The 25,986-nt window shown below is 41.1% G+C and overlaps 1 protein-coding gene across 3 annotated transcripts in view; it reads left to right on the top strand.

Moving 5' to 3' along the window:
* Nhs (Nance-Horan syndrome (congenital cataracts and dental anomalies)) overlaps nucleotides 1-25,986 on the top strand; it is a 323,137-nt gene that overhangs the window by 267,812 nt on the left and 29,339 nt on the right. For all 3 annotated transcript variants that reach the window (XM_005409131.2, XM_005409134.1, XM_005409133.2), the window contains exons 2-3: nucleotides 12,809-12,961; nucleotides 18,498-18,631. In XM_005409131.2, the coding sequence (XP_005409188.1) occupies nucleotides 12,809-12,961; nucleotides 18,498-18,631 (287 nt within the window). The remainder of the gene's footprint in view (nucleotides 1-12,808; nucleotides 12,962-18,497; nucleotides 18,632-25,986) is intronic.

Raw genomic sequence — 25,986 nt, 5'->3', positions numbered from 1 at the left:
AAGAGAATCCATGTTTTCTGACACCATGTTGAATACATCATGGGTTAAGTATTCCCCACTCATCTAGCCAGGCCTTCATGCTGAGCACAGAACTCATTACAGATATATAGGCTTTTAAGGCAGATAGGTCTTGGAAAAGAATGTCTTTTGGGTTACAGACTCAGGTAGAGTAAGTCCCCAACTTACAAACATTCAAGAGTTGTGAACTGTCACAGATATGAATGGACCTCGAATTAACGAATATTTGTAGATGCAAACGAGTCACGGAAGTAGCTCCTGTGTCAGCCGGACATTGTGGCAGTTGTGCTGCTGTGTGCTTATAATAGGGTACAGTAGTACCGTGCTCAATCAGAGCCCAGGTTTTCTGGAGCCAAAAGGAAAAGAGTGGCAATGTGGAGGGACTACTATGAAGTGAAAAGCAATATACATTGTATATTTGTGTCAAATGTGTATAAGACTCATTTTTTGGACTTACAAATGTTCTCTCCAAATGGAATTCACTCATAAGTCTGGGACTTACTGTATTTATAGCTTCTTTGTTGACCCAGTAAAGGACATCACTTCTCTTTTACTTATGAAGATACTACTTACCAATAATAATTCTAAGCAAGTGTAGTTGGACCTTTGTATTTTAAAGTTTCTCTCATCGATAATGATCTCTAAGTAAATTTTAAGAGACTAGCTTCTACCTAGGAGAAAAGATTTATTGGCATATATAATTGGATGTCATGTGCTAATTACCTTACTGTTCCATAATCTAACCAAGCCAAGGACATCTGTCCAAGAGGACCAAAAGGCTCCGTGCGCCATACTGGAAAATGGACCATTTCCCTCTTATACCCAGTGGTTTCATGCGGTGTTTCCTAAATAGGAAAATGATATTCACATGCTTTTTCTGACCTGCCCCTCCCACTCCATCTCCACCTTGTTTTCTAGAATATCGTAGGTGACCATGTTCATGGTATCATATCTTAGTTTGAGCAAGAGTAAAGGGACTTTAAAAGATCAGACTCATCTTTGTGGTCACAGTGCCATCTTTCTTCTTTATCTTTCTCTAAGAACAGGTTGTTTTCAAGGAACCAAAAGGACCAAAGAATGAAACTCATGGTCTTTCCTATAATCAGCCTCATCTGGTCCTTCACAAATAATGGAAATGGACTTGTGACACTCCCAGAAGAGTTTTATTTTTAAACCTTTGTGAGACTCTTGGGCAGTCTTTCTTCACTTTTCATTTGGCTCTCCTCAAATATCAAATTCCTTATTTCTGATCGGTATTATCTTTTCTATATTCTAAGTTGCTTGCAAACCAGTTCAGGCATAGAAGCCCAGAAAATAGGATCAAACATTTCATGATTTGGTAATGGGCTGGTCACTGTTTTTCCTGATTGCTGGTTCCAGTAACCTCTGTCTAAAACAATGGTCCTGTGCTAAAGCTAACCATAGAGCTGGTGTAACTATTAGATCGAACTGTTGAAAGAATTTTTATTGATCAAAGTAGTCAAATATCACCAATTTAATATGGTTCAGTCTAATACCTATCTTGGTCTCTGGTCCACAGACTGACAGTATCAGCATCCCCTAGGGTCTCATTAGGAATACAAACTCTCAGAGCCCATCCCAGACCTACTGCATCAGAATCTCTGGTGCTGGGTAAGAATCTTTTTACGAAGATCCCCTGGAGATTCTTATGTACTCTGGAGTTGCTTTAAACCATTATGTTAATATTCAGTTTCTGTTTTTGAGGACAGTCTTCTCAATTCCCTGATTGTGTGGTTTATATCCATTGAGCTTCTCCTACAATGACGGTTCCTTGTTAAGAACAAATATTTCCACTAGCATTGTTGAGCCAGGAATGATACATTTTGACAAGAACAAATATGAATCCTTTCACTATTATGTATGATCTGTGGATATGATCACTTAAACTGTAATGATTTCTTTCTCTTTGTCAAGAAACTCCTACTCTAGTGTCTGGCTTTTTAAAAGGAACTAGCTCGGTGACACATACCTATATAGATCTAAGATGCTAGTCTGTTCCCCATCCCTTGATTAGGGAGCTGGCCCATGCAGTAAACACTCCTCATTGCAAAGTAGGGTGAAAAGAGAGCTATCTTCATGCTAAGAACAGTGAGATTTCTAGTCCAGCCCATGGTACATTTATAATCAATGAAGAATGTGACCTAGATGAAGCTTTTCAAAGAGATGTATTCATTGCAGCATGTTTTATAAATTAGAACTAATCTAATGTCCAATGGTGGGAGAGTGAATAAACTGCAGTATATTTATGTGGTAAAATATTATGCAGTTCTTAATAAACATTATTTCTGTTTATGGTCACTGTTTTTCAAGAATTTTTTGAAGAGTGTTGATTGACATGGAAAATGATTTTTAAAAAACAATATTTACCAGGGTGTATATATAAATGAATTACATAACAATGCACCTGAAGAAAATTGCTTGGAAACATGCTGATCACCTAACAGTGGTCTTGGGTGCAGGATTATGAGTGGCTTTTCTCTGGTTGTTTTAGACTTTTTTCTTAATTTTCCACAGAATGTATTACTCTTTTTAGTGGCAGGAGGAATAGAAACTGTCAAAAAATTATATTTTACTAAGTGACTCAGAGAGAGAGAATTTTCATCTTTATAGCTTCTTTACTTCATACATAAAAGACATGTAATATATGTTTGAAAGAAAGAATAAGTGAATAAATAAATACTAGACTATACACTGTTGGGTGATAAGAATCCTGTCTTAGATATCTGTGTGTCACCTTGTTCCCAGCCCAGAGCTTTGCCAAAGTAGCTGCTCAATGCAAGTGGGTGAGTGTGAAAGACTGACTAGACTCCTCAGGCTGCCAGACACGTCAACTTTATCTAATAAATACTTCTGCTTAAAATCAAGTCAATACTGCACTAAGTCAGTGCTGTCTACAAGAGAGAGGGGCTTCTAAAACATTTAAGCCTCAGAATATGTACTGCTTCTGCAAGATCATGTCCTTCTCTTCTCTCCCCACTCCTTCAGTTTTTTTCTCCCTGCTGCCACACTCCGCTTTCCACCCTCCTAGCTAGCCTGTTTTGATAATATACTCTGTCCCCTCTCTAGACTCCTGTGGTTGAGAATCCTGCCTTTATATGTAATCTGAATTTCTTCTTTTGTGATTCTGTAGATAAATAAACCCATAGTCTGCATAAAACCCCATTTGAGCTATTTGTACCAATTTCATTTCCCTGCCAAACTCTACAGGGAGTTATTAACAAGCAACAAAAGCAATCAAACACTTTTCCTTTAAGCATTTACATGGGGCAGTGCCTGCCATTGCCAAGAATATAAAGTAAAATGCGACTCCCCTTGACACAGGTAGATGGATGTGGTTACAGAGCTAAGGTCAAGTATGTGGCAAGGTAGTTAGCCATCTAGAGTAAACTGAGCAGTGCAGAGGTGACGTGGAAGCCAGTGATCACTCCAGCAGCTCACGGTATTTAGGAGCTGGTGATGGAAAAGTTTTGTTGACGATAAATATTGGAAGACGGATGAATGAATGGAGGGATGGCAAGTGGAGGAGATATTCCAGGTAGGCAAGCCAACCAGGATAACCAAATGGAGCCTTTCTTTTCCCCTGAACCTATCCTCTTGTGGGTTGTTCAGTCCAGAAATCTTAGAATGTAAAGAGAGAGGCCACAGGAAATGGAAGGAGGTCTGATATTTCACATATCAAATATGTTACCCAGCTAGCCTACATGATACCCAGTTTTATTTCTTAAACAGGAAGGGAGAAAGGGGAATTTGTTTTTCCATCACCATAATAAAGGCTTTCCATCAATATCTTTTTCCGATGATAACATGTGTACTCTAAGCCTCCATGTAGCCATATTGCTTCTGCTAACAGGCAGGGCCCTCCCTTGCAGCTAGAGTAACCCCCCAGCAGCTTTTGGCAGGGATGCCCTTCATGGTAGTCAGGTCCTATAAAGGAACACAGAGCAAACTTTGGCATCATGGCATGGCTGGTTCATACCAAGGTTTGTTGCTTGGGCTGAAGTGCTTCTAGAATCCTGAAATAAAAGATGGCTGGTTTCAAGGAGAACAGTTGAAGAGTGTTTTTCCCTCCAAGCAGAACCTGATAAATGTTGTTCTTAGATAGCAAATAAGGACTGAGACATGAAAGGCCAGTCAAGGTAAGTACACAAACCAAGTCAGGAAATGTAGGCTTTAGTTTTTGCCTCTGCCAGAGCACAGTAATTTATTTGATTTTGGATCAAATCTTTGGACCTGGATTTTCTCATCAGAAAATAAGAAGGGCTTTCTCAACTGTGGCTTTAGCAGTGCGTCCACTGCTACTCAGTGGGAAAAAATGCATTTTTATATCATAACCAAGCATATACATATGGTACAAATAATAAAAAATAGCTTTGCAAAACAATACAGTGCAGTTGAATATTTTCTATTCTTCTCTATTCTATTTTATTTATTTATTTATTTAAAAAATACTAGTCTTGACCTGCTGAATGGATTTCACAACCCACTAAGGGGTCATGCCCTATAGTCTGAAAAAAAACCACAGAACTACATAATTTCTCAGATCCCTTCCAGCAGTAAAATCTAATGACTGCTGCATGCCCAAAAGAGTTTTCTTAGAACAATAGCTGAACTGTGACAGATGATTCCATGCTTACATTCTGGAGGAAGGGCATGATATAGACCATGGCAGCCAAATGACCTGAAGACAAACAAGTGCATTGTAAACTGCTCCAAAGGAGAATGCATAGTACTACAATTCTGACAATGACTTGGAGAGTTAGGCTTTCTAAGTCTTTACATTAAATGCTGCCCTAGTCAACAGATATTAGAGATTGGAGACATTGGATCTGTCAAAAACATCACAGGCACCCTAGTTATGTACAGTTTTCTTTCTAGTTTCCAGAATGTAGGACTCCCAAAGAGTGGTCTGTACTGGCCTCATGTTTGTTTATATTTGACCCACTAAGAAGACAGGAGAAGATCAGAAGAAAGAAAAAGAAAGAAAGAATGAACGGACAAAAGAAAGAAAGAAAGAAAGAAAAAAGGGAGGAAGGAAGGAAGGAAGGAAGGAAGGAAGGAAGGAAGGAAGGAAGGAAGGAAAACAAAGAATTTTGGAATGCTCCAGGCTTTCCTGTTTTGAACTTGGACCCTATCTGATCCTGACCTCTTGGTCTTCTTTTGCTTCCAGTGTAGAAAAGAAAGCAAATACTGATTCATCTGTGACATACCAAGAACTTTATCATTTTATTAGAGGCTCAGAAACTTTCTACGATGGCTGTATAATTCCCGTTTCACAGAACAGGGGACAAAGACCCAGAGAGCTCAGTGACTGTCTTTGGGTCCCACTGCTCCTGTAGTTATTCCCCATTTCTCCACCCCAGGCCCAGGATCTTCCCACCAACCCACCCTGCCATCGTTTTAATACAGTTTTTCCAGGCGGATTTTGGTGACTGATAGCAGAGGCATCAATCAGAGCAGGACAGGACCCAGGGATCAAAAGTTCTCAACCCTTCATTTGTAAAGATGGGGAGCCAGATAGTCTTTCCACAGGAAACAGCAACAACAGTAACAATAATAATTCAACAGCCCTCTGGGTAGGAAGTAATCATTTTAAGAAGTTGTGGAAAATATTTCCATGGAAAAAATCATGCTAGAATTTTTAGTGTACAAATAAATGCGCAGACACGTTCTGTTCTGTAGGTGTTGGAATGTTTTCAGGCACTGAAATTCATTAGGAAATCTAGGTCTTTCTGATGGTGAGAGATCTACATTAGATGCTTTGTCTACAATGGGAGCAAGTATGAATTTTTGTGTTTCTAGAGAAAAGGAAGCCCAGCAGGAGTAGTGTTGGGAAAGCTGGCTCTGGCTTTGGACTACTCTGCAGGTGGCAGGAGCCCTGGTGGCTCTTGCTGTCCCTGTACCCTAACCTGTTCTCTGCTCCAAGCTGCAGCGCAGAGTGGGCAAGGGGGCTGGTTGCCAAGGACAGAAGAGTGAGAGGGAGCAAGTGGTTTCGCTTGGTGAAATCCCCTCCCCATCTCCCCAGCCAACCTGAGAACTCCGGCGGTGGCCGCAGCGGACTGAGTAGATTTCCATTCTGCTCACCAAGCTAATGGCTGCCGAGGATTGGCTTCAGCATAGCAGGGAACCGAGGAGAAACCTGGCTGGTGTCTGTGACACTGACTACATCAGATGCTTACTAATGTATTCCTGTGAATACTCCTTGCTGCTTTCTATCAAGGGCTGTCAGAAGGGAAGGTTTTTATGTGTTCTTAGCCAAAAGACTGCATGATAGGGGTGGCTGTGATGAATAGAAGAGCAGGAAGGAAGGGTGGCAAAGGTGTGTGGGCAAATGTATCCTGTAGGCACTTCAAGAACATTTTCAAGAATTTCTTCCCTCCCTGGAGGGGTAAAAATTCCATTTCTGAGTTGCTTGGCACATTTTTTTTCTGAAATTTTCATCACATAGAGCATTAAACTTTGATTTCAGCTGTCATGTCCTCCCTTTTAAGATCTTAAGAGGCCGGGAGAAGGAAAGAGCTACAGGGGGAGAAAGCCAGGGGCAGGAGAGGAGACTAGAGAGGGGGCAAGAAGAAGTACTTTGCACTCTCCCCAGGGGTTATAAGCTTTACGTCAGTAGGAAGCTCATGAGGCTAGAAAGGTAGAATTGATAAGTACCAACCCAAGCAGGGCAGAGGGATATTAGGGGCTGGAGAAGCTGGGGTGACTTTACATTTGTTCCTGATTTCTACTCCTTCCAAATAGTTCCTAAACCCAAGCTTCCTACTGCTCTTAGAAATGAGCCTGGTCTTTCCAAAGGAGTGTTAGCCACTAGTTTTCCTCAATGTCCAAATCAGCTCATTTCTGAGGAGCCCAATGACCGTCTCCATGCTTTCAATGCGTCGCTGTGAATCAAGATCTTGACAATGCCATTATTTCCACGGTTTGACAGGGGAATGAGCTGAGATCAGCCTATAAAGACTTCTCACTACCTTGTGAACATTCCCTATGATGAGGTTTTCTTTCAGCAGCTGGGTTTTGTGATATCTGCTTGCAGGGCTATTTGTCTTCCTGGAATGTAACAAATCTTCCCAGCTTCCTGTTAGGCACTCAGGATCCTGGAAGATTCACTCAGTTCTTGGTTGTGCCTAGTACTCCAGATGACACAGAAAATGGCAGTTCTGAATCTTTTGCTAGATATTTGTTAATCTGGCATAAAGCCCACTCTTCCTCTCCCCACACTAATCACCGTTAGTTTAAGCAAACTTAGTTCGGTATTGGTTTGGGAAAGAGAAGCAGCTTGGAAACCAGAGATAGTGTCTAATCCAAGATCTTGTACTTACCAGGTGTATAACTTTGTAAATGTACTTGCTTTCTCTAAGCTTCTGTTTCCTAATCTATAAAATGGGCCCATGCTTTCCTCTTTGTGTACTGTGAGGGCACCATGACATTGTGAACAGTATCCACCTGACTTAGAGTTTGGTGTATGGTCAGAGCGCCTCTTGGGAGCTTACAGTCTTAGGTGGGAGAAATGATACATGTACATAGCCTTTTTCCTGTTGTGGAGGATAAAATAAAACATATAACCTTTGCCACTGTTTAGCCTTTCCACAGGCAGCAGTAACAGAAGGGAAGAAATGACAAGTGACTGACTCTAGATCTCTATATTCAATTTCTATTATTATTTCCATTACTGCATAATAAATTTCTGCAAACTCAACACCTTAAATCAACACCCATTTATTATCTTGCAATGGGGGCTGGGGATTTAGCTCAGCGGCACAGCACCTGCCTGGCAAGTGCAAGGTCGTGAGTTCGATTCCTGGTACTGGAAGAAAAATGAAAAAGAAACAAACAAACAAACAAATATTATCTTGCAATGTCTGTGGGTCACGAGTCTGAATGTGAGTTAACCAAGTCTGCTCAGAGTCCTACTGGGCTGAAATCAAGGTGACATCTAGGCCTATATTCTCATCTGAGGCTCAAGACCCTTCTTCAAGCTCATCGGTTATTGGTAGGATTCAGTTCCTTGCAGTTGTAGGACTAAGACCCTGTACATCTAGAGGCTACCCACCATTCCCTGCCAGAAGGTTCTCTTGACCTGGAACATGACAGCTTGGTTTTTTATGAGCAACAGCAGAAGTGGCTCAGGTGCTTCTTATCTCTTTTAGAGGTTCACCTGATTAGGCCAGATGCATCCAAGATAATAATTTCTCTCTTGCTGCATTCAAAGTCAACTGAGAAGGAACCTTAAAATTCTTTGTCATGTGATATAACATAAGTCATAGGTTCTACTCATACCCAAGGAGGAGAGGATTGCACAGTTTGTGTACTTGAGATAGTAAGGGTTTGGGGGACCATCCTAGAATTCTACCTACCATAAATGGGCCCCTAGAGGTATTTACATAAACATGGAAAAATTTCTAACTTCTATTGGTGTCATTTTAATGAGAACAAAGATTACCAGGGGTATTAATTAAGCTTGCTACTGTACATGGCTTATCTACAGTGAAATTGCTAAAGTGGAAGCAAAGGGGTTTGTTTTAGTCACTTTCTTGTCGCTGGGACAAAACACCTAACACTCACAGGAGAGGTTTATTTTGGGTAACAGTTGCAGAAATTTTAGCCTATGGTTGGCAGGTTCAAACACAGAAATGGGCTGGTGGAAACACCTACCATGGAAGAAAGGTGCTCACATCATGGCAGCCAGGAAGCAGAGAGAAAGGAGGAGCCAGGGAGCAGGCACCCTTCCGGCTCACAGCCCTCAATGACCTGACTCTAAAATAGGCCCCACCTCCTAACAGCAAATCAGCTAAGAGCTCATCAGTGGACTAATTCAAACAGTAATAGGGGTAGAAGGAAGCTGAAGATGTAGGGTAGGCTTGCAAGGGCAGTGGCACTGCAAACTTATGAATGAATAGATTCCACTTTGTTTGAACTGTTACTGCTCAAGGACATAATTGGGAACCAAGGCATGAACGTTTTCTTTCCCTTCCCATCCTTAAGAGCTAGACACCACTGTGGCAACTAATGAGTGATATACTCACCTGATTCTGCACGACAGAAATCCACTAGAGCTTTTCAGTTAAGAAGGAAACAGAATTTGGACAGGGAAATGTGAGGATCCCTAGCCCGAACGCTATCATTGTGAAGACACTTCTTCCCAGGAACCATGGCTTGGCCACTTATACTGAACTCATGTGTGAGTGTTTGCATCTGTGAATCATGACAGCAGCAGAGTTCAGTAGCCTAGAAATACTGTGCTGGCTTGCCCAGAAAGTCCAGTAGGAAGAAGTTTGGGACATCTGCAGAAGAGTGACATTAAAAATAGTACTTTCCTTTACATGTAGCTTTATATTTAATATTCAGTGATGAGGAAAACATTGTTCTGAGCTTCTTTATGATGAACTAATTTATTCCAAAATTTGGATTACCTGCCGAAAAAAGGTAGAGATGGAATAGTGGTGTATAATTCTTTTGGTGTTTAGGGGCTCTAGAGTCTAGAGGTCTCAGATTATCCCTAAGATGCAAATTGTATAACATTACAACAGGTACAGTGTAGTGGAGGGCATTCATTGCTTCCATTCACAATTGTGTATAAACCATTTTCACACAGTGATGCAAAACATGTGCCTCCAAAGGGCAGAGAGTCCTGTATGATGCTGTTCTGTGCTATGTCCTAGTACCTAGCACTGTGACTGGAACTAGTAGCTAGCTGGGAATATTCCATAAGTGGACAGAGAGATAGATATATCCATTCTTAACAGTCTCTTCCTATTCCCGTGTCACCCAATTCCTTCGACTCGCACAAGATCCCAAGGCATCATCAGAAAACATTTTGTGCTTTTCAAACTTACCTGATGAAAAAAGTAACCTCGAAGTTACTTGGAAATTCTGGTTCAGAGAGTCTAGGTAGGCGCTCAGGATTCTGCATTTTTGATAAAGACACCAGAGGAGTCTTTTTTGATAACAAAACTAAGACAAATAGCAAGAGCTCAGCTCTTCCCCACACAAAGACTTCAGAGCCATAGACACAACCTACTTTCTGAGGGGTGTCGAAGTCAACACTCCAAGCTTCTGGCCAGCAGCACTGAGGGAATGAGGGACTGCAAGGGTTTTCTGGTCTACCTCCAGTCACCTAGGCTCAGCCCTGCATCCTGGCTTCCACCTTACTGAGGAGACCAGCCTGGGAAGAGGTGCTCAGAAGCCCCTCTACTTCCTGGATTGCCCACTGAACATCTTGTCACTCTTTTTCATGGGCAGACTTTCTGTTCTTCCCCTCTCCCTCCTGTCACTAGCGCACTAGTTCATAGGCATCTCTGTTGGGTTTGGTGATGACTTCCGCTGATGTCTCAGTCACTGAACCAAAGCATTTCTCCTTGGGGAGGGCACTAAATAATGCTTCTATCTTCAGAACTGCCCCTCCTTTACACAGGAGAGGAGAGCTCTGATGCAGGTCTGGTTTTTTTCTTATACACCAAGGCCTCGCACTCCAGCTCTAAGGTCTGAAAAGAATGACTTCTCCCTTAGTGACTCCTTCTAGGATTTCTTGCCCCCAGGACTCAGTGACCCCTGACTGGTTCACCAAGCACTTACAGTTTCCAAGGAGAAGGCTGAGGTTATAGAGTAACTTGAGAAAGAAAACTTGCTGCCAGAGAACTCTCCCCTAAAAAAGCTCCCCCTACCCAGAAAGATAATCCTGCAATCTTCAGCTTCTGAGGTTGAATCCATAAACACTAAACACCAAGGAAGAATAAACCCAGGTCAAGAAAAGGAATCTGCTTGGTGTCTGAGGGTGAGAGAACGTGAAACTATTTATAATTATGTTAGAGCTACATTGCCCAATACAATAGCTACATATGGCTATTTAAATGTCAATTAATTAAATAAAATTAAAAATTCAGGTCTTCACATTTCATTTTCTTAATGACCAATGTGGCTAGTAGCTGTCACATTGTATAGCATGGCTATAGAGAACTGGATCATCCCAGAAAATTCTGTTCGCCAAAACGGTTTTAGAGGCATTGTGTTTTCTCCTTTATTCTTTCCATGTGCTATTTCTTCACATCATTAGAAATGTTTTTGTTTCTACTGGCGATTTTTGTAGCTTTTTTTTTTGAGACAGGGTCTTGCTATGGAGTTCAAGCTGGCCTTGAGGTCACTTTGTAGTCCAGGCTGGTCTCAAACTTGCAATGATCCTCCCATCTCAGCCTCCCAAGTGCTGGGATTACAGGTGTGCACCACCATGCTCAGTAATTTTTGTACTTTTGATGCATTATTCTAGAAGAAAAAATACTATTGACGATTGCCTTAGAAAACAAAACCAAAAATAACTGCAGTACTTGGTGGGGGAGGGAAAATTAATAACCACAAGGTTGTATTTCTCCCAGTTTTTCTTTCCAATTGGGAGAGTGTCTCCCTACCAGGCATGGTGGTGCATCCTTATACTGTAGTCCTAGCACCATGGGAGGCTGAGGCAGGAGAATCATAACTTCAAGCCCAACCTGGTTAACTTACTGAGATCCTATCTCAAATTTTAAAAATTTAGAAAGAGCTAGGGTTATAGCTCAATGTGAAGCCCTTAGGTTCAATCCCCAGTACTGCCAAAAAAAATAGGTGTCCTCCCTTGTTTTCCATTTTATTTTCTGCTTTTTCCATAGAGTGTCTTATTCTATGTAAGTCTTCTCAAACTGAAATGGTAGAATAGACTTCAAAAAGAAAAGGATCAGAGAGAAATCAAAATCCTGTTTGGGGCCTGGGGATGAATAGCTGATCAGAGTGCCTCCAAATCACATGTAGAGAAAAAGCAAAAAAGACTCAGAAAGAGAGATGGGACACACAGTAGTGGGGTAGTCCCAGGCCAGGAGCATGGGTCTGGGCAGTGGGGCTGGAGGTTGGCAGACTGGGCAGGTTCTCAGCATTCCTCATGCTGCCAGGCTCCCAGTGCACCCAGTCAGCCATTTCCTACCCAAAGTCCCCTGCTTTCTAGCACCTTCTTCCATACAGATTCACCTTCACCTTGCAGGGAGCTCTATCCTAGAAGCCATGTGTCCAGGAAGAAGATAGTACGGCATTAAATGCTGGGTTGGGGGAAAGAGATCTTCCTTCCTTGAGCTTGGATGAGATGCAAGAACCTTGCTGCTGGTAGTTTCCCTCCCTTAATACCTGTATCTCCATCCTGAGTTCTTACAGGCTGTGCTCACTCCTTGTGACATGGGGAAAGTCAGCCATGCTTTGAAAGAGGATAAGCAGGGGAGTCAGGAAGTAGAGGGCAGGATGTCGAAACCCTGGCGCCAAGGGCTGCAAATGACAAAGAGCAGGGCAACGTATGGGCCAGAGTTCAGGTAGACAGCAGGAGCAGCACGAAGAAGTATAATTCTGAGGCCTTGGGGCCAGAGACTGGAGCGAGGGCAGCCTTTGCCACTCACCTGAGGCTGTCCCTGGTGCTCTTGGAACACAGAACTCCCACTCCCACCCCACCCATAAGCGGGCAGGGACTTGTGCAGTTGGTGAGCCACTGTGCCAGAAGGCAGGGTGGAGAGGAATGTAGCTGGTCACAGGAACATGGTGTCTTGGGGCCTCCCATCCCCCAGTTCAGAGGCCAGAGCTGTCCCTACCTACCTGTACTGTAAACCTCACCCTCTCTCCAGCCTTGAGTCAGTGTGAATGCAGCAGTCTGCACTTGCCCTCCTCCCAGACTCCATTCCTGTCCCCTTCTCCATCCCAGAATCCACCAAATGCTCAGTGCAAAGTTTCTGATGGACGATGCCCTATTTCTCCTCGTGTCTTGTAGCCGTCTCCAACCTGGACATCGAGAGTAAGCTGAGTGTGTATTACCGAGCACCGTGGCACCAGCAGAGAAACATCTTTCTCCCAGCCACCAGGCCACCCTGCGTGGAGGAGCTGCACCGCCACGCCCGGCAGAGCCTGCAAGCCCTGCGCAGAGGTAATGGAATCCAGGCTTGGGGCTTTTCTGCAGGAGAACTAGGAGACTGCCCTGTCCAGGGTTCTCTGTCCCATCACTCCCAATACCTGCCTTTGTTACAGCAAGCACTTTAGATCACTCCCTTTTCTACCCAGAATGAAATCTATGGATACTGTAACTTATTTATACACATATTAAAATTAGCATTATAGTCTCAAATTGATAGTAAAGGGGACATTAAAACAAAAATTATAATAAAAAATTTCCATATGCAAATGCTGAACCACAACTACAGTGGAAAGCATAACAAAAGTGGTTAAATGTTTGTACCTATGAAAAATAATTTTGGCAGGAGGATCACACGTTCAAGCCCAGCCTGGGCAATTCTGGGAGACCCTGTCTCAAAAGAAAAAAATAAAAAGGACTGGGGGTGCAGCATAGTGGTAGTGTACCCTTGGATTTGATCCCTAGTATCAGAAAAAAGACAAAGCTTGGATTAAATAAAGACAGAAACCTTTCCAAACAAAAAGTTTTAGAGAAATGAAAGGGCCCTGGGGCAGGATGACACCAAAGTAACTGGTCCACTAAGCATACAGTGGGTCTGAGCAGAAAAGGTACTCTGCCTTATGATGAAAGGGAGTTGGCTTGACTCAGAAACAGGTTCTAGGCTTTTTCTCTATTAAGAGATTCAGATAGGACTTTGAATACAGTGCGGGACCTGGGACACTTTTTCATGGACTAGCCTGTGCATTTCGGGATGGCTGTAATGCTTGGCTTCTGCCTGGCCATTCAACAGCCAGAATGAACCCCTTGAGGGCTCTGCAGGTCCTGTTTGGAACCAGTGAGCTGATCCAACATCCTTATTCCCTGGAAGAGTACATGGAGGCCTAGACCTATAGGGAAACGGCTCAGGGCCACACTCCACAGGATAGGTGCAGTGCCAGGACCCAGACCCGAGCCTCTGAGCCCGAGCCAGACCTCCCATCCTCCTTGCCATACACTGCCCCGTGGAAATAAATATTTACATTTCTCTTGCAGCTCTGAGAGCACCAGAAATAGTCCCTGAGCAGTCCAGGCGGAAACCCAGCCTTTTCTAACACCGGTTACTTTCCCGCACCTAAAAACCTTTCTAATTAAGACAAGGGGATTAGAAGTGAACACCATCCTTTTAGAGACCCCTAAATGGGGGCCAGAAGTTGGCACGCCAGCACTTTTGGCTTTTAGATTCTTCTATGGAGAAAGATGGTGTCTACACATTCACTCTTGTTCCAAATTCCCTTCATTCTTTTAAAGAATGGTATTGTGTGTAAATGTAATAATGTAAATAAAATATTCTACTATCATTATCAAGATAAGGAAAAATATTATGTTAAATGTTGTTGTCACCTTATTTTTCCCTATCCTTGTCTTTCCTTTTAATGAATGAGCTGACCTTCTATCCCAAAAGCACCTGTTTCTAAAACTTTCCCTGCTCATTAGTGGCAGACGCTGTGACACAAGGAAGAGTGAGAATCAGTGGTCTTTTAGAAATATCTCTGGCATGCTTGCTGTTTACTTTTACTGTACAGTTGGCTAAAAAAATATTTTTCAACAAATTTTTAGTGCAAGCCACCTTCCAGAAATTTCCCTTTAAACTCTTGCCTTTCCTTTGCAGCCTGGATTACTAGCCCCCTTCCCACATTGCCTTGTGTGCCTTTTCATCCTGCCATTTATAACCTTCTGTCATAATTAAACATTATGGGCCTGTCTTCCACCACTAATCCACAAGCAACTCAAAGGCAAGGATGGCATCTTACTAATTTATTTTATTCAAAACACTTAGCATATTGTAGGTCCTCCATGAGGGTGTAAGGAACAGAATAAAATTCTGCCGAAAACTGATTGAGCCTTGAGTGTGCAAGATGACTACATAGAAATCTGATAGTTCTCAGTAAATGCTTTCCCGGATCCCAGCACTAGAGCGCTTCAGTAACATTAGCCCTTTAGATGTAACTCTTTTTATCCTTTTATTATTATTAATCGGTCCTCCCTGCTTAGATTTTTACAGATTCAGCCAGATAACGCTGAGCTGCACATAAGCTATCACATTTCACTGCTTTGTCAGGTTTGGACTTAATGGCAGAGCTGAAGAACAGCAAGTGCCAATATCAATTTTCTCTGAACTTCTTCCTGGGGGTGAGAGGGATATGGGGCCTCCTGGGGTTTGGATAGGAGACTGTGAAGCTGTATCTTGCCCTCCACAGACTGGCTTGTTTTGTGGTTGGCTCAATAGCAAATCTTGGGTGTAGTAGTTTTAGTAGCATTGCAGAGAGCCATAAACAGGAATTATGGGCATCATAGAATTAAAAACATACAGTGTAGAATTAAAATTAGAAAGTGACTTTTTTTTTTCAACCTTGTCCAAGACACACAGTAGCTGAGCAGGGTATTTATCAGCATGATCCACTTCTGCCATCTGGTGGTCATGAATAATATTGACCAGTCAGACAGCCCTGTGCTTGGCCAGGGCCACAGTGAGCTTCCCTGTAGCCTCTCTATTTGGACAGCTGGAGAAGCCTGGTTTCCACCAGGAGGGAGTGCATACTGAAGCCCAGACAAGTGAGGCGGCAGTGGCTTCAGCTCTGTGCTTCTTTTGGAGACTATATGGCGGGAGCTGGGAGACTGAGATTAAAACCTAGAAACAAGCAGCCTTTATGATCTGTTTAATAGCAAAACCTTCAACAGACTGTTCAAGGCTAGGCCTTGTGCTAGAATGCAGGATTCAAAGAACAGTAAAGTCTAGTCGCTGTCCACAAGAGATTTCTGGTCTAATGTGGAAGGTAGCAAGTCACCAAGTAAAATCAATACAGTGACGTGGGGGCTGAGGAAAGGTACCTACCCAGTCACACCACGAGCTTCAGGGAAGATGTCCCAGAGGAAGTGGCATCTAAATGGATTCCAAGTTATTTAGGATCCAATTACTTTTTTTTTCTTTTCCTTAGCAATTCTTTAATGCTTGAGCTAGTAATCACTTTAAGTGATGCCATCTTTTATGTTCATAAAGCAGGGAGAGAGAGATTAATAAGTGACCATAAAAAGATCATTATATTTCATATTTCCTTTCTGTTCAGGTTTCTGGCTGAGATCTAAGTTTCCTTGGTCTAAGGGAATAAGCACCAAGATCTTACTGCAATTTGGGGCTCTAGTAGACCTATGTTCTCCCCACCTCACCACTAGCAAAAAGTATCATTAGGGATCCATTAATCTAGCCTGCCTATTCCCAGGCTAGGGCAAAGGAAAAGATATATTTAAGATAGTGTGGGAGAGGAGCAATTGGATGGGAAATAGAGTTGCTGTCTCCTTTCTAATTCCTCCCCTTCCTGAAACTCCTCCTAACCAGTAACACCTGTATTCTATTCTTGGTAAATCTAAGAATGTGAATGCTTTTTATTTGGCTGCCCATTTAGGAAGACTGCTGCTTGCAGAGAAAAATGAGGGTGGCAGTGGAGGTGGGCACTTTAACAAGGAACACATTTATCTCTAAATGTCTTCCTGATAAACATTGACTTTGGAGGCAGTGTAGCGAAGACCACCTACATGGTTTTGAGGATTTTTCTCTGGTTGCAAATGGGAGCCAACATTTTTTCAAAAGAATCCCAAGCAAAGAAAGATGTGGAATATCGTCACACTTTCCTAACACAGATACTAAGTCAAAAGTTCAGGCAGTGAAGCCCACAGGCAGCCAAATCAGACATGGGCAGAAATCAGAAAGTGTGAGCATGTTTGGTTCCGCCTTTGGGTGTAGCACATAAAATAAACCAAACAAGAATGGGGCCAACATTTGAGAAGCTGTGAAAATGAGCAGCAGGACCTAGAGAAGCACCTAGCAATGAGAGCACCATTATAAATATAGATGAATGTAGAATATGGAATGCATTTTTTAAAAAAACTAGACCTTAATGAAAGTGTTAATTGATTCTTTCAGTTGCTCAATACACATTTACAGAAAACCCATGTCACAGGCACCACGGGCACTGTAATCAAAAGCTGAATAAAAGATAGTCCCTGTCCTCCTGAGGCCAACTTCTAAGGGAGGAAACTGACAGAGAGGTGGCATTTTTATCGATATAAGAATAAGATAGGGCCTGCGCAGAAAGGGCATCTGATGTCACCAGAAAGGATCAACATGATTAACTCTGTTTCCTAGCACAGGCAAGAAAGTAAGTAGTACCTTATAAGTTGCCAAATACTCCATATTCTATGCTCTCAATGAGCAAAGAATTAGAATGCAATCAAAATATAATCAAATCATGCCAAGTTCAAAAAACCTTGCTCCAGTGAATGAGATGTGAGAGTCTTACAGTGCCTGGAGGTCAAGTAGTGCTCAAGAGCAAAGACAGTGGAGTTAAGTCCACTGACAGCTCCACAGTGACTCGCCCTCCCTGAATCTGTTTGGCATGAATACCCACTAACTGGGGGTGTTGAGATGGTATGGGGAAAGCTTCCATGAAGGGTCTTTGGCATGTGGCAGTTGCTCAGTAGATATGGGACATTATGGTTATTATTCTATATGTGTTGAATAATACCCGTTTTGAATAGTAGAAGGACAGATGAAAAACTTGACTGTGCCAGTTTGTACCTTGGTCACAAAGGGGACTTTAGAGATTTCAGGCCCTCGCCATGGCTGTAAACTGGATTGTGGTAGAGGGGCAGCCCTTAGTATGCACAGAGACACCAGAAAGTTAAATTCTGTTCTTAGTATCTCAGTGATTTTTTTGTTGTTCATGTGTTTGCTTATTTGGTTGGTTGGTTTTCTAGTGCTAGGGATCAAATCTAGCATCTTGTCTCAATATTCTTATTATGAAGTCAGGACCACTTCATACCACATGTAGATATTTCCTGGATTTTCCCAGTGGTAGCTTTATGATTGAGTCAGACACATGTTGCCATTGGGATTGCCTTACTTTCTCCGGGAGACCAGGATTTCAAAGCCCTCTGAAGTTTGTGGATGACAGGGCCTAGACGGCTGCAATGGTATGCTAGTCACCAGCTTTCTGGGAAACAAATTGTAAGATAAATAAATAAAGGACCTAACATGTGGCCCTTGCCAATTTCCCCCACCATAGTCCATTTCCGGGTACCAATAGCTGAAAAACTAGCTCCCACAAATTCTTGAATCCATACCAGTCATTTTCCGTGAGCCAGTGTGAGCTGGCTTCAGCACCCAGGCCAGGCAGCTCTGGTAGGTCTGTGCCTACCTTCCATTCTGGCACCCACGGCAGCAAGTCTACCATTGCTCTCCACTTTTGTTTCCTACTCATGAACGCACTGATCTCAGACATCTTGTACAGAGATTATGAGCCGGATCCACTGAAATGGATATTCCCAATTTCATATTGGTAGTAAATGAAAGTTCAGTTAGGAGCCAACTAGCTAGACTCATGAAAGTTCCTTTTTTTTTTTTTAATAAACAGTCTTTTATAAAACAGTCTTTTGCTAATACTCCTCACGGTGGAGGGTCAGAGAAATTGAAAATGCTAAGTGTATTTCACTATCATTGTTTTTTCTGCCCTGTCAGAACACCGGAGCCGCAGTGATCGCCGAGAGCAGAGAGCTGCTGTGCCCCTGTCCATAGCTGCTCCGCCGCTGCCAGCCTACCCTCCAGCTCACAGCCAGAGGAGGCGCGAGGTGAAGGACCGCCACTTCCTTACGGTAAGCTCGGTGGCTGGCAGCAGCAAACATGAGTTTGTCTTGGGAATCAGTTTCCCCCTCCCATTGAGGGAAGCTGGGCTGGCTGAAAGAGCAAATCATGGGCACTTGGGAATACATAAAGTTTCCCCTTTTAATTTCTAAAAGGGATTCCTCTTCTTTTTGAATAGAATAGGGATTCAGGTATATTTTTAAGTTTATCATTGCACAATGCAGTGAAGCATGCTGTTTAAAGACTCTAAAATCAGAAAACAAATTTACTTCAAATCCCAGTTTTGCTTACAAACTAAAGAATATAGGGTAAGTTACTTACCTACCCAGCCCTCAGACCCCTTGTCTGGAATATGGGGATGTTAATAGTATCTACCTGACAGGGCTTGAGCATTAAATGAGATAAGGCATGCACAGAGCTCAGCACAGTGACTGACTGACAATGTAAGACCTTCATAAATGTTAACCGCAACTGCCACTGTTATTATTATTATTACAGCAAATGATAGTGTAGCTGACTCAGTGGGAAAATCTGGGAAAGATCTTCAGTGATGTGGGAAATTACCATCTGAAGAAGAATCATATGATTATTTCATGTTCTCCCATTGTATAAAAGAAGCCGCTTCTCCAGGATAACATATTGTCTTGGTGACATGATCACTACTGGTGATTTCAGCCTCATCCAGCGGGATGCGATTGTAACTCAGCTTGTGTAGACCACAGATGATAGAGCTGAGCTTGCTCAGAATACCTGCACACACTCTCAACAGCCACTATGAACAGGTCACCGCAAGGGTGCCTTCTGGCGCCTCAGTGTGGATAAGTGAACACGCTGTCTTGAGTCGGATGCCACTGGGATGAGGAACTATGGTTTCTGTCATCAAATCAACCCAGACTGCTTGCCTGCATGTCTGTGCTCCTGTTGTCGTATTCTGGCTTAGGGCCTGAGGTCTAAAAATGTTACAAAAGTGTGAGAACCAGTTGAGGTTTTGATTTGAAATTAAATCTGTAGTCTAGACACTGCCCCCTGATAGCTAGTTCAATATGCAAAATAGTGCAAAATATTCCGGTCCCATGATGGCAAACATCCAGATGACAACAGAGTTCACCTAAGTCGGTCTGCATAAAAAAACATATCAGGATAAGATCTTGAGTCATATTGGACAATATATAGGCTTTTGTCCTATTTACAGCCAGACAGTAGGCATTATGTCCTTCAGTGCCCATTAAGTGCGTGCTGAGTGCCATGCTACACTCACTACACTGTAGTGAGACAGCCCAAGGGTCTGGAAGGGGGATACGAGGCTCTCAGGGTTTTCTAGTTCTTCAGCTAGAACAGCTACACATGCTTGTGATTTGTCATAAAGGCCCCTGCTCGACAGAAGTTCTTATTAAGCCCAAATCTGCTTGCCAAAGCATTTGCTTTTAATGAGGCATTTTCTGCATAAAAAGGCTAAAAATATTTTCCCACTCATTATAACATGTTTTGTGGCTCATTAAGTTGGTTCTCCTTGCGGGGGAGGTGAGACAAAAGAATTTTGAGCATTTACAGAAACAACATAAAAATAAAATCCTTTCTCATAATTTGCATAATTTTTAATAATGTCTAAACACTAAAGCAAGACTATAAGAAAAGGCTTAAAATAATGAATAACCATGAGGGTGCTTCATTTATCCAACAATTATCAAAAGAAAGGATCCTAGATTACATTTAAGTAAACTTAAGAAAGTTTTCCCATCTCAATATTTAGAATTTCTAAATAACTCGGAAACATTTTGTTTCATTTCTTCAATTGAGTTTGAATCACCAAGTTCACTAGAAGATTTTTCATTTAAATTTTGTCCCTCATACCTGAATAGAACATGGTTCTATGCATTCTGATCATAAGGCTGTATATTGCTGAAAAAATAAAAGTTGGAGATATAGGGACAGGAAATTTGTAAATAAATTCTTGGACAGACAATTACTAGGATGGTAGCTCTCCTTTTATATATGAGGCTTAGGTAAGCTATCTTTTCTTCCTCTAAAAATATTCATAATGAGATTCTGATATAATCTCCCATCACTGTGAAGGCTATTACACAATATTTTGGTGATTACTGGCATATTCTATGAAGCCAAATTGCCTTACTAGCTATATAATTCTGTATAAGTTCATCATTTCAGTGTCTCAGGAATATGGATAGATAATACCTCATAGAATTGGCACTAAGGATTGAATATACTAAAACATGTGAACAGTACTTGAGACATATTAAGCACTCTATAAAGATTAGGCCTTATAATGATGAAAGGTATTATTTGCCATCCATGTATTTGTACCTGAGGTATTTGTGATATAACAATAAGATCAGAGGTCTATTTTTTTTTGTCTTTTTGAGACAGCGTCTTGCTATGCACTTCAGGCTGGCCTTGAGCTGCTATAGAACTTTCAGATTGTGTGGTTTGGAAAAAGTCCTTGTGTCTTTCTGAGATTTGGTTGCTTTGTCTGTAAAATGGGGATAATAATTTCAACTTTTCAAGGATTGTTTGAAGATTTAATGTGATGTTATATGAATTTGATTAAATTATGTGCATGTGAAAGTGCTCAGCACAATGCCTAAAATATCTGAATATCTGAATCTATATTCATAATCACAAAAAAACTCTTACCATCAAATGAAAGGCTTGTAATCTATACTCACATGTGCAACTGGAGGAAATATAAATTGTTACACTTTTCCCAGAGGACAAAAATCTAAATATTCATACCCTTTGATCCAGCAATTCTACATCTAGGAATTTACTCCAAAGCAGTAATCATTCCATATATTAAATTTTCAAGCGACACAGTGTAATATGTCTTGGACATCTGACAGTTGCTTCAAAGTAACCACCCAGGGGCTGGGGATTTAGCTCAGTGGTACAACGCCTGGCTGGCAAGCGTGAGGTCGTGAGTTCGATTCCAGGTACCAGAAAAAAAAAACCAAAAAAACCAAAGTAACCACCCAGCTCCTACAAGTAAAGAGAGGGGATGATTGCTTCCTTGTCAATTAAGTTCGGTCAAAAGTTCTAGATATTAACAAAAACACAGAAAGTCTTTCACATCTAAACATTTTAAAATCTGTTACTTTTTGGATGAAAGAAAGAATATGAACATTGTTGCACAATTTCTTAAAAATAAGGACAATAAAAACACTATTAACAGACTCTATGGAGTACAATAAAGTACCAATCAGGAAAATATACAACACTGAACATTTTTATTTTATCAATAAGATTTCAAATGAAAATAAAGTTTGAAAAACTACAAAACAATAAAGAAAGCAAAAGAGAGCAAAGTACAAACAAAATAAGCAGTTACAAGGGCAATAAACATTGAAACACAAATTGATTTAATTTATAAGAACTACTTTGTATAGAAATAAATTTGAAAATATAGTTAAGTGGATAATTTCTTAGAAGAATTAAGATTGTCAAAATTGACCTGTTTTAAAGTTAATTTCCATAGAAGAAACAGAAGTTAGTAAGGAACCATGCCACCAGGCCCAGATACTGTCTTGGAGGAATTTTGTTAAACTGTAAAGTCCATATATTCCCAAATGTCCTATAAATTGTCTTGCAGAATTGAAAATAAAGTAAAACTTCCCTATATCTTTTATGAACCAAGTATAACATTGATCCCTAAACATATTGAAGACAATCCATAAAAATTAAGATAAATACACACTAATGTTATTCGTGATTATTGATTCAAAAACATGAAATTAAACACTAGCAAACAGAATACAATGCCACATTAAGGAGTTAATATACCGCGACTGGATAAGATGTATTCCAGGAATAGGAGTTTGGTTCAATATTAGGACATCTATTAATATAAACACTACATTAATAGAAAACCTGTATGATTATCTCTATGAACACTAGAAAAGCCTTAAATAAAATTCATTATTTTTTTTAACTAAAGACTCAAGAAAATAGTAACTGAGTGATATTTCATTAACATGATTGTAAAGATACATATATGTATATATGTCTAAACACTAGTACTTGATGGGAACCGTTAGAAGCATTTCCACTAAAATGAGAAACATGAGAATGCTCATTATCTCTACTACTACTTAACATTGTATTAGAAGAATTAATTGATGTAATTGGTCAAGAAAAATCAATTAGAAGCATAAGAATTGGAAAGGAAGAAATAAATTTGTATTTATTTGAAGATAGTGTGATATTATACCAGAAAAAATCATCAACAATCAATGATAAAGCTAACTCAAGCAATAAAAGTATTAGAAGACCAATGTTATAGAAAGCCCTATTTACAGCAGTAACAAAGAAGATTAAATACTCAGGAGTTAATTTTCCAGAAATCCGCAAAACCTGTATAAGAAAAACTTTAATGTACTTCCTAAAGACACAAACTTAAACTTTATCAAATAGAAAGACATCCACTATTCTTGGGTAGAATGATTCAATATTAGAAATATATCAGTCCTAAGACTTTACATTTAACACAACTCCAATAAAAATGCCAATAAGCTTTTTGTAAAATGAAGTTAGACCCATAATACTAAAGATCTTATGGTATCCACTTACTTGCACAATAAACTTCAGTCAATTCTGCAATAATACAATGTGCCTCTCTGAAAATCCCCACACTATGCAAAATTGCACAATAAAAACCAAAAGGCTTGAGGGAAAGCTGAGTTAGGAGCACAATACTCAAAGATTTCTTCTATCTCACACACACACATACACACACTCACATGCACACACACACACGCACTCAGATAGGAACTACGGTAAATGGTTAAGAAATGCATAAATACTGCATTGAATTGACCTTGCGCTTGCCAGGCAGGTGCTTTGCCGCTGAGCTAAATCCCCAGCCCCTAGAAAAAACCTTGATGCTGTTTTGAAGTGGGCATCAGAAAGGCTGTAGCTTGTAAGTTACCAGGAAGATGCGGGGAGGAGAGTGATCTGAAACTGGAAGGAAGATTGCAGCCCCAGGTGTGGATGGACTTCTAACACACTGGATGAACTGGAATAGCTAGTAGAAGTTTGAAGTGTACATGATTTTTGTATTCTTACACAGCTCAGTTCAGCTGGGTACAGTTCCTGCTTTTACCTAGTTTCTCATGACTATGAAGTTGTGCATGAACAAATGCAAAATCCACATTATGTTCATATCATTCTCTTAAAATGTCAACTGCACTGGAAGGAAGTCAAAATTTCAAAACAAGCATAGCAAAATTGGCTGCACAGGAAGGATAAATCAGAAACTAATGACACTGGTTTACCTGCAGGGGGTATGTAGGGTAGAAAGAACAGATGAATGGGAAGGAAGTAGTTGGGTTGAGGGGGGCAATTAATTTCTAAGTATATTTTTCTGTAGCACAGATTTTTAGAGCCCAACTAATATTGCACATACCCCCCATAAGTAAATAAGCACCCTCAATCAGAATGTGAGGAGAATGCTAGGTGGAAAACAGATAGTAACAAACAAGCCTAACAAATGAGTAACATAACCACCCTGGAGGAGGTGGGGAAGGAAATAACTAACCTTAATCATTTTGGAAAACAGTATTTTTGTTTTGCATTGTTTTAACCACAAATGCTTATTAATAGATCCATGAATATAATTTTAAATGGAATGATGAGTCACAACCATGGATTAAAATAGTTTATGATAAAAACAAAAAGGTAAAAGTCATAAATTTAGCAACTTTAAATATGTGAGTCAAAAAGCCTCTGAGCTAGCCAACAGATGACTATTTAGCAATTCTTCCCCTTTATACAATTTCTATGTTATATTGCTTGCTTGGTCATAAAGTCTGAATGATATTTCAAAAAGAATTCTTCATTCATTTATACTTAAATCATCCTTCCTGGCCACCCTCACCTCTGGTTCTCCACTTGTTCCCCATCCCTTCGCATTGGAATTCTTTAGCCATTCCCTTCGTCATGAATTCAGTGTACATTTTCCTTGAGTAACCAATAGATCAAAGAAAGATGGCCAATGACAGATACAAGAATGAAGAGACTTACATAGATGGACTTTAGGATGTCAACTGCCTGAATCATGAAATCTAAATGTAGAGGACGTTGGCAAAGGAGCTTCTCTGGTTTGCTCAAAGGCCTTTCGTTCCACCACATGTTGTGCCACCAATGCTAGATTCTGTGTTTCTAAGGGATTAGCAGTGGCCTACCCAAGGAGCCTGAATACCTGTGTAACCAGGCACCTAATGCTACCATATACTCAATCCTTTGGACCTACCTCTGTCAAGAGCAGACTACAATACAGCTTCCAGCCTAGTCATTTGCCAAGTGTAAAAACTTTCACAAAACTGAAAACTTTACATCTTGGAAAGAATGAATTAGCACTTCCTGAGCAGTAATCTCTACTTAGAAACGCGAGGTGAAAAACATTCCACTGTGTATGACACTGATGCAGAAACAGTGCCACAGAGGGGTGCCTGCAAGAGACTTTACAGTGTGCCCAGCTTCCTTGGTTAAAAAAAAAGTGTGAGAAAGTTCCCAAGCATATTGTCAGAGTCATTCGTGGTGGTGATGGTGTTCCCAACAAACCTGCAGATACACGACTGCTTTCTGAAGAATCAACAGTGCGGAAACAAGGCTTGCCACATCGTGTGTATGTGGAGGTTCGAAGGCCTGAGATAGAGCGACCTGGACAAACCACCTTGGACACTTGTCACAAAACGTCTCACCTTCCAAGAAGATTTCCATCAAATTGTCCTATGATGATAGAACATAGTGCCTGGAACCAAGAGATGCTTACATTGTTCTGAGAGAAATATTGGCTCCTGAAAATGTCCCAGGGGGAAAACATCCTAGAGGCCCATTTATGAGTGCAAGTAAATAAAAGCTATCAGACTACAGAACTTTCTCACCAAGTTAGAAATATGTTTAATAGGCATATCTTGTGGTGCCGCACAGAACAGAGGGAGTATTGAGGGATAATAAGAATCAGGGAGACTGAAAGAGTAAGACAGGGTAGGTCAGGCAAAAGAGAGTAAAGAGCAAAGGACACATGGAAAGGGTTGAAGGAGATGTTGACGCCTTGCTGGTGGAGGGGCAGCATGGTGACAGTCTACACCCAGTGAAAGAGCCTGGCTGGCTGGCTCACAGAGCAGTTCACCCTCACTTTCTCAGAACGATGGAGATGTGGCATTCAGCAATAAAACAAGGGAGATGGTTTTTGGAAATGGAGAACCAGCGAATGAAGACTGGATAGACACTGGGAGTATCATTCTGTAACACTGCTTATACCAAAGGCAAGTTTGTGCTGAGAAAGTGTATCTGGGGTCATCATACAGCAGCAGTAGTAGTTTGAGAGAAAGGGCATGATGGCGTGGAGGTG

Source organism: Chinchilla lanigera, unplaced genomic scaffold, assembly GCF_000276665.1.
Source record: "Chinchilla lanigera isolate Chin_1 unplaced genomic scaffold, ChiLan1.0 scaffold00118, whole genome shotgun sequence".
Lineage (NCBI taxonomy): Eukaryota > Metazoa > Chordata > Mammalia > Rodentia > Chinchillidae > Chinchilla > Chinchilla lanigera.
The sequence above is the reverse complement of the archived record's forward strand: the minus strand, read 5'-3'. Positions and strand labels throughout refer to the sequence as shown.